The sequence below is a fragment of the Schistocerca gregaria genome, unplaced genomic scaffold, assembly GCF_023897955.1.
Source record: "Schistocerca gregaria isolate iqSchGreg1 unplaced genomic scaffold, iqSchGreg1.2 ptg000731l, whole genome shotgun sequence".
In the NCBI taxonomy this organism is placed as follows: domain Eukaryota; kingdom Metazoa; phylum Arthropoda; class Insecta; order Orthoptera; family Acrididae; genus Schistocerca; species Schistocerca gregaria.
In genome coordinates, this window is record NW_026062108.1 from 10903 (window position 1) to 22242 (window position 11340).

General features: G+C 21.9%; 1 protein-coding gene across 1 annotated transcript; it reads left to right on the forward strand.

Annotated features, from left to right (window-relative positions):
* The first annotated feature begins 210 nt into the window (after positions 1-210).
* Positions 211-666, forward strand: LOC126320608 (uncharacterized). The gene has a single exon (XM_049994078.1). The coding sequence runs from the start codon at positions 211-213 to the stop codon at positions 664-666; it is 456 nt and encodes a 151-aa protein (XP_049850035.1).
* Positions 667-11340: the final 10674 nt, after the last annotated feature.

The following is an 11340-nucleotide window of genomic DNA, read 5'->3' on the forward strand; positions in this document are numbered from 1 at the left end:
TATATTCCCACATCCCTTATCCTACCTAACTATTCATACTTACACCATCACATCTCAATTCATAATGTACACATATTCTATACACATTATCTCATCACCACATATTAATTCACAATATCTATACACCCTCCACATTTCTCATTCTATCCACACCCTCTCATATCTACATGTCATTTATTTATACTCATCCAAACATTTACACGCATAATCATGGTCACTTCATTTATTCATATTACCTATAAATTCACACATCCAAACATCTTTTATTCATACTCACATCCTTCAAACAATCCGCATCTAAAATACGTCATATATCATCGCATTATCCCCTCATCTCATCAAAATACAAACTCTAATCATTCCCCATATACCCATAATCATATTATTTATTCATCTTATCTACAAATATACTTACTTACAATCTATATATTCATATACATATTTATCCTCATATCATTTTATATACAATCATTCTTACAATCACGTTATCCACATTATACACACACTCATAATAATGTTATCCACATTCAAAACTTTAAAACTATCTATATACACTATCTACCTGCTACACATCATCATATATCAATGCATACATACACACATTTCTATACCTATTCGCACCAATCATCGTTCATTCATACTATCCATATCTACACAAACATATAATCATACACACTCATCTACTTCTCACCATTCATATACAATCCCATCATTTATATACACCTATCTGTACTTTGCAAATCTTCCATATTATACTATACAAACACACCATATTTATATCATACTATCCATATACTCTCCACAATCATGTCGTACTATCTACATCTACTTACACAAAATCATCTTTCTCCATATACACAAGTCCACAAAAATACTCTTAACAATACTATCTATATATTCCTCATTATACCATGTTATTTATTCATATTTTATTCAACCCATTTATCTACAATCTATTTCTATTCATATTTTATTCAACCCACTTATCTACAATCCACTTCTATTCATATTACCTATACACTATCTCGGTCATAAATGTCTAAATATATTCAATCTATGTTATAACTGTTTATATACATATTTTAATCTTTTATATATTGATAATTTAATCTACTCAAATATATATTTACTTTCTTTCTTACTTTTTTTATTATATTTATTTATCTCTCTTATCTAATCTATTCATACTCTATCTTTTATATACATTCATTCCTATTCTACCTTAAATTACTTCTCAACTCTATTTATATCTATATTTCATTAATATTCATTTTAACTAGTTTCTTATAAATTATATTTATTAAATCTATATAATAATATCTATAATATTAATATACCACATATATATATATATATTCTTATATTTCATTTTTTATTCAATCTAAATAAACTATATCTTTGTTATTTCAATCAATATCTACCTTCTATTCATATATTTCATATTCTAATAACATATTTTTTTCATTCAACCCTCAAAAAATCTTCTAAATATTAAATAATATCATAACCAACTAAACTTTCCTAATCAAATAATTAACAATCAAATTTATAAAATATTATTAATAATAAAATTTTTATCATATATTACATTGCTTTATAATTTCTATTATTAATTCAATATATCTCTACAAAACATGTCAATACATCAATATATAAGAATATTTACAAACTATATATCAAAACATTTATTCTAATTATATTATTCTAAAAGTATTTATATTAATCTTATTCTATTATATATATTTCATAATATCTCTCATAAAATATTTTAAACTATATCTTTATATTTTTTTATTAACTTCATTTCATATCTTATATTTCTCACTCTTTTTTATTATTTTATATATATATATTAAACTATATAAAATTATCATTACAATAAAAATTAATATTTCAGTTCAAATTATCATTATTTTAGTTTTACCTATGTCTAGATAATTTATTACCTATTATCTTGCATATATATCATAATAAAAAATTCTAATTTAACATTATTTATCTTTATTTCATCCCTAAATATCATCATAATAACAATTACTTTCAATTCATATGTTTATAAAATTGAATCAACTAATTATTTATCTATAAGTTTATTGCTCTAATTACACTACATAATATTATTTTATAATTTACTCATAGCTCTAATCAAAAAATTATTCTTAATAAACAGAGGTAACATATTATTATCATAATTAACACTCAGACTATGTTGTTTTGTTGAACTAATATCTATATTTATTAAATTTATCAGATAATTCAAATTAGCAATTTTATTTTCAAACTATTCTTACTTAATTAAATTATTAATTTCATCTCATATAATGCCATTTAATTTATTGAAACTCATATTTAGACTATTTAACATAACCAGATTATCAATATTAGATTATAAACTATGATTGATACTGTTATTTTATAAGATTCAAATATTTCAATTTAGTCAATCAATACAGACTATCATCTAATAAACCAGATAGAATATTGACCTATTCAAGTCAAAAATCAATTATTTACTTATATCTCTAATCTTATCATTTAAACCATCATTAAATTTATTTATTCTTTTCTCATTTCAAACGTTTTAATTTTATCAGTTCATATATTTTATTTAGAATATTATTTTACAAATTAACTTATATCACCTCTAAATTCTCTCTACTGTCTTTCTTTCTCTTTCTCCTTCTTTTTTTCTTTCTCTTTCTCCTTCTCTCTAATCCTTTTAACATTTGTAAAGCTATACTACTAATTTTTATTTAATATAATATTACTAACCTGATCAAAATTGTTACAAAGTATTTTTGGTTATCTCCATAATAGTTATTTTGTCAAATATTATCACCTGAATTCAATAGATTATTCACCTTAGCCAAAAATATCTTCCAATATTTATCTGACTTAACCAAAAAAAATATTGCTTAAATCTTAATTATTATTATCACAGTTATCAACAAAATTGATTAATTTCATATTTTAATATCAACTAATCTTTTACCTTTCAATTTGCTTTTTATTATTTTCTATCGATTATTGTATAATTCACAATTATTTTAATTTATATAACAAGTTTAATTATTATAAAATGACGACATACAACCTGTTTTAACCATATTTATTATCTATCAGTCTTTTTTAATCATATTTATTATCACTCTATCATCTAATACACATCCCACCTTCTCCTATATTACACAAAATCTATAATACATGATAAAAATCATAAAACCTTGATTATAATCATTGTATTTTATTTTGTTTTAATTAACTGTAACTATTATAATTTATTTATTTATATTTTTTTTTACTATCAACTCATAATCTATATTTTATAACTTCTTCACATATTAACTATTACCATCATATCAAATAAACATCCATTATAATTCTTTATATCAAATATTCAAAAAATATTTTTGTTTGAGCTAATTTAAAATATAAATAAAAAAAAATTCATTTTATCACTGTATATATCTCATTACTTATTTTATTTTTCTTTATTAATATCTGTTTTAATAGATCTTCTTTTTATCTTTACCAATAATTATTTTTAGCTTATCATCTCACCTCTATCATTTTCTTATTTATTATCTCATTCATTCTTTTCTTTTATCCATAACCTATTATTAATTCAATATGTTGCATTATATATATATATCTCTATATTATTATTATTTACCTAGCTATTTTCATTATTTATCTATTTTTCATTATTTTTTAACATCTTATATCTTATTATTATCTATATTATTTATTCTACCATTTTATCATTATATCTATTATCCCTATATTTATACACTTCACCTTTCATTATTCTTTATTTTTCTCGCCTATTTATTTTTATTCAATCTTTATTGTAACTATTTATTCCTATTCAACCAAAATTATATTTATTTCATTATCAATTTTTAATTCTCATTTTATTATATATACACTCTCAAATTCTAATATATTATTCATATATCCAACCTTTATTATAATCTCTATATATAAACTTACATTTTATTACACTATCCACACACAATGTCATTATCACACTATCCATCCGTATCTATCCTTCTTAATTCTTAATTTATATCTTGATTTATTATCCCTATTCTTTCATACTACTAATATTACTATTCCCTTTCAACTTATACTTCTGATTTACTAATATTATTCACATATCATTCATTATTATCTTATATTTATATTATTTACTGTTCATCTCTATTTATCTATATCATAATCTATTTATCATAAATATTCACCTCTCATAACAAATCATAACTATATACTTTTCTATTCAATCTAAATTCTATCTACTTCTAATCACTCTCTATCATCCACTTCTACTTCTATTCACAACAATTCATAGCTATCTACATCTCTCATTTTATATTATTTCCTCTTGTTATTTTATTCATCCATCCTCACATTATCTTCTTTTATCTTATTATATTATTACATCTCTTTATCCTATCTTATATTATCTATTATCATATTATCCATTCTATCTTATATTATATTCTCTATTATTATATTATCGATTCTATATTATATTTTATTATCCTTTATGTTTTATTTATTTTACATTCAATTATTCATAGCTCTTTATATTCATATATATATATATATATACATACTCTTTTACACATTATATCTTATAACAATATCATTTATATAATACTTTATTTCCATAATATACTTTATTATTTACATATATATTTTATTAACAAAACATTTTGTTATATCATCAGATTTTATATTCATAGTGTAATAATTCTCATATTATATATCACATTATAATAATATATATATTACATTATCAGATTTTGTATTAATATTATTAAATTTTATATAATTCATATTATCTGTATTATATTATTTTTTATTTACGATAATATTTACTATAAACCATTTACTCTACATTAATATATATATATTTTTTGTCTATTTTTACCAAAATCATCATCTAATTTCATAATATTATAATTTATTTATTTCATTATATATATATATATATATATATACATATATATATATTTATATATATTATTATTTAATTATTTATATAAACACTAGTATGAATCAGCATCTGCAATAATTTTGACATAAAATTTATGAATCAAACATAAAATAGAGAACATAATTATGAATAATTTAAATAAACTAAAAAATGATTATATTTTATTTTTATTAATAAAATAATAAAACAGACAATAAATCGAATGGGTAGCTAGATCTATTGAACATCATATATCTTGTTATATAATACATTCAAAATTAAATATTAAATATATGTATTTAGCAGTTATTTATCTACAAATAATGTAAATAATAATTAATAGAGAATTTGTAAAAAGTCAATATTTGATATTGATAATACGAATATAATATTAAATATATCAGTAAATTATTTTTTAGATTTTATTTTCAACAGCTAAAAGATTATGTAATAGTTGTTTTAATGAATCAAAAAAAAGTGTAATCTACAATTAAACTAAAATATATTTATAGAATTAATTTATTAACCTATATATCACATAGTAATAATTAATTAAATATATTGGAAATTGTGTAAAAAAATATAATTTATCATGAGAAAAAACTATATCAAAAAAATATAAAAATTTTAATATGTTTGTTTGTCATATTAAATGTAGGAAATCAGATTATAGATCTAATAATTTTTTTAAAATATTTATCGATATTATTATATTATTAAATATATTGAGAAATAATTATCTATAACTGAATGTTCAAAGTTCTGATCAATTCTATATAGATTAATTTTACTCTAATTTTAGCTAAAAAAATATGTTAATACAAATTAATTAATTACTAATTATTAAAATATAACATATAAATTTATAATATTATATACAAATAGCTGAAATTTTCTATATATTTAAATATTTCAATATATATCAGAAAATAATGTAACTATTGTATCTAGCTCTGGATCAGCTTACATATTCAAAATTAAAAAAATAATTAGGTACAGAAAATGTTCTAATAATCAGAAAGAGTCAGCATATATTCAACATATTCTAAGATGATTAAATAAAAATGATTTGAAAGATGTTTATATTATAAATAATATAAGTTATACAATCTTTTTATTCTATCTGACTAAATTACATCTTACTTATTTCAATCAACATCCATCTCATATTCACATATATTTAATATTCTGATTTATAAATAACAATTTTTTCTCATTTAACTCTCAATAACTTACCTACAATATTAAACAATATTATTCATACTATCCACTACATATTCTTATTCATCTACATCATATATTATTTATCATAAATATCTACCTTTAATTGATCCGTATCATAACTATCCGCTTCCACTTATCTTCTATCGTAACTATCTAACAATTAATATATAACATTGTTCTTTTCTATCATTCTACCCATCCCTCTGTTCTCAAAATATCTTTCATTATCCCATTCTATCATTACATTTCTATATTCTATCTTCTCTTATTCACTATCAAATTCTAAATATCCTCCTTCTATTTCATTTAATTCCCTCACTTTATATAACAACCCTATTCATATCTTCAATCTCTACTATATTTTCTATATACCTAAAACTCTCTATCATCCTATCCATACATAATTCTGCATTATACAACTCACACACTCACAAATTTATCATAACATTCACACAAAATATCATTATAGTATTCACCTATTTATAAACATATCATACTATACACATATTTCACATACACTTGCACCAATAATATTATTCACATATTTACATATTCAAAATACCAGGCACAATACATTATACACATATTTACACATTCCTTATACTCCCCACACATACCACTTATTATTCACTACTATTCATTCCTTCTGTTCATATTACTCATTATCGCTATTCTTGCCTATTCATTCACGTCCACACACTTTATTATAACTATCCATTCCTACTGGATTTCTATTGTAATTATCTATTACTACTTGACTTCTATTATAATTATCTTCTATTCTTGCTCAATCTCTATTATAACTATCCACTTCTATTCGAATCATACCTATTTCACTATCAACTTCTAATTTTCTTTTTATTCTATTCATACTATCAAATTCTACTATACTTAATTTATTCAATCTCTATCACAATTTCTATGCATATATATTGTATATTTATATACAGAGATATTCAGCCATTATCACATAATTTTATTCATTTTTATAGCAATAATATATATATAATATTATATTATTCTATACATGTTTTATGATATATATATATTGTTGTTTTTTGATTAATAATATATTATTATATTATATTGATAATTTATGTTGATCATATATGATCTTTCATTTAGGACATATATATCGTCATAATAACTCAACTCATATTTGTATATATATGTTTTTTTTATTGATATCATATAGAAATTGATATGTTTAAATAGATGTTTTTGTGTATTTCTCTATATCAATCAGAATTCTATCCAATTTTATAGCCAATTAATAATATCATTGATTTCATTCTCAGAAGTCAATTAGACAGAGTCTAGTTTTATGATCAGTAGTATATGTCGTAGTAAATCATAAACAAAAAAAAAATCTAATTTTATAAACTCTTATATTTCTGCTTTTTTGATAATTTCAGAGCTCTATCTAGACTAACCATTCTTAATTACATCATCTAGATATTTTTATAATAGAACTAAGAGATATTTTTATTTTACAACTAGGATTGGTCACTATATATCGACCAATCTATACTACAGCAAAAAACATACATCGCATCACTCTATCTTATCTCTACATTTTATCTATCATATTACCATATCCTTTCTTATATCCTTTCATTATGTATCTTCTTAATTCAAATTATATCTATATTTTTTTTACAATATCTATAACTGCTCATTCTTCCTACATCTTATTACACAATACACATATAATCCCACATCATATAACTTACATACTCAAAATCTGATCATATTATTCATACACATCATTTTCTCAAAATCTGATCATATTATTCATACACATCATTTTAACCATATTATCTACATACTCATAATTGTATCATACTATCCACACACTCTGCACTCACATTGACAATATCAATACTATTCACACACCATTCATTATTATCTTATATTGATACTTCTAGTCACAGTACACAATATTATTGTGTAACATACTCATAGCTCTAACCAAGCATCAATTCTTATTAGTAGATGGAGATAACGTTTCATCACTCTATATTTCACATTCAGAATTATTTTATTGAGCTAATGTTCATGTTTACCAAATTTATCAGATCACTCAGACCAGAAATATTATCTTCAAATTCAATTTTTCACATTTCTAGAATTTTCAGATTAGTTGAATCACCGATTTATTTGGCACAACCCTGCTCAATTTATTTAAACAAACACTCAGAATAGCCTAGCTTAGTCAGACCACTAATCTCATATGACAAATTACTATTGACACTGTTGTTCGTAAATTTCAGATATTAGAGTTCACTCAATGAATATAGACTATCAAATATCTCATCATACAAACCTGAGTCATTCAATTCGAAATGTTAATTCTCTTATATTGCAAATGTTGGCACTTAAACTATTGATAAAATTGTTTCTTTGTAGACCTAGATATTTGGATTTGGTCAGCTCGTAGATTTAACTTAGAATATTATCTCTCAGGTTTATGTATAGTCTCAAATTCTCTAGGGTGCCTTTAGTTATTCTAATGTTTAAGGAAAAAGCATACCATTTTATATTTCTTAATTCAACACCACTAACCTAAACCTAAGTATTATTATCTCAAGATAGATGTTTTGAATGTTTTGTAATGATGATTCTCCGAGATTATTTCATTGTTAAACAGCTTGTTCAACTAGATAATAAATATCCTTAAAGTATTTTTATCTGACTTGATCCAAATATTTTGAAGTCTCAAATTTTATAATCGATGTTATTAAAAAATTATCACCTCTATATTTTAATTACACCAAATATAGGCTGCTATCGATTATTTTGTATCATATAATGTTTCTTGTAACTATTTAATTTTAGTTATATATATTATATGTACTATTATTTTCTTTTATATATACCTTTATAAAACATATTACAAGATATATAGATTTTCCTGATTGTGGATATTTATAGTATATTAATTTATCGATATATATTTTCATATAGTGTTATTATTATTTTTATTTATCGTGTGTATGTATTATTATTATAAACATTCATTATATACAATAAACTACCTATATATGTGTTTATATGTAAATTTAATTTATCCAGTATTATATTAATTGTCATAAACGCTATTTATTTTTCATATAGCTATCAGAATTACCAATGTTCTTGTTTAAATCTTAATATAAATCTAAATATTATTATTAATATATTTGTTACGATCATAAATATTAATTATATGATACATATTCTATATTTGTATTATGTCCCTATATAGACATTCATTAATGCTCTTCTATTATATGATGATTGTATACTCTTTTTGTTATAACACACTATCACATCATATTTCAGTTTTAACTCGTTACCTTTTTACCAATACTAAATCTATTCAATATTATATTCATGGATTATGTTTCTCTTTTTTTACCATATTCTACTATATATTAAATGTATTATGTATGAATATCTAAATAATATCGGTAATGCTATTGCGTTGCTTAAATTACATACTCAGCCAGATAATCTGATAATACAATGATAATATAATCAGATAATATCTTAGCTTTTTAAATTTATTAACACTTTTTTGACATTTTTATTGGTTATCGATCATCTGATTAATTAGTTTGCTTGTATTAGCAATAGAGCTACTTACAACAGGTAATTTTGATTTAATATTATATTATAGAATACCTTTGAATTTACGTATATTTATTGAATTATTTTTTGTATTTGTTTTTTAGGCATTATTTATTAAAAACTATATAGCTATAAAACGCATAATATCTCTTCTGTAATTTTCATATTATTCATATTTTTCATAATTATATTCTCATCTATTAGTTTTTATTATATTTATATTCTTATATTATAATAGCCATTAAAAAATATTTTTATCCTGATTATAATCACTTAATATATATCCATCAGTCGCTATTTCTAAATTATATTTATTATTTTGGTTAAGATAATGATAATATATCATAATTTCGTTTATATTTTTGTTTTTTTTATCAAAATTGCTCAATTATTATTAATATATATATATATTATTATATGTTACATTTTATATATACTACATTTATTTGTAATATTTTCTTCCAGGTTATTTAGCTATTTTTTGATAGTTTTCATCCATCTCAAGTACATACAATACATTATTGTTGCTATGTTGAGAATATGTTATTATTGCCTCCAAATTTAATAAATATGTCTGAGATTGTAGTTTTAGTACATATTGTTTTCATTTTTTATTGCTAGTTTAACAAAGATATATTTACCAATTTGGTATTTTTTTTGTTCGAACAGATTCTGGGTAAATAAAAATTCTGTATTTTGTGTACCGTTATTGTCAAACTGCATTCAACAACATCTCATCACATAAGTTATATATATTATTAATAATATGTAAATGTACGTATTCATATATATACATAGATACGTAATTTATAAAATGGTCTATTATCTCATATTTTTTTGATCCTTATTAGAAGAAACACACGCGAGACAGATGCTATTTTTTTAACCTAATAACAATTATATATAAAAAAATTTAAACAACAAAGATAAAAATATTGAACCGTAAAATATAGATAGACCTAGGTAATTTGGTACTAAAAGCAATGGCAGGAGAAAAAAGTTTAACAATTAAGTTTATACTGTTATTAGTTATTTATTCAATCATAACTGGATTTTCATTGCTCTTCCTTGTTCAATATCAAATTGATAAACAAGAAACAGGTTTTGAGCATATCGGCATAAAGCCTCTTTTGAATAATGAAAATAAATATAGAAAAGATGATTGTGTTGAGCTAGATTATGAAACAAGAAGTATGGTCAATTTCGCTGCAGAGGCAGATGCTAAATCAGATGGCGTCACTCCAAATGGTTACTGTCAACGAATGCTGTCACCCCTGGAATATTGTGCCTGCATGGATCAAGCTGGGAAGTTAATAAAAAGTGGAAATATATTCAACGAGAACGATGCGAGGCAAGCTAATTCGATTTTATCCTACGTAAATGAATTTGTTAGTTTCTTTAAATGCACATGTCCGCGCATTAATACTGAATATCCTACCAAAGTTAAACAGGATTATGTTAATATGATAAGAAATTACATTAATCCGACTCCATACGTCATAACTAACAAAGCCATGGGCAAG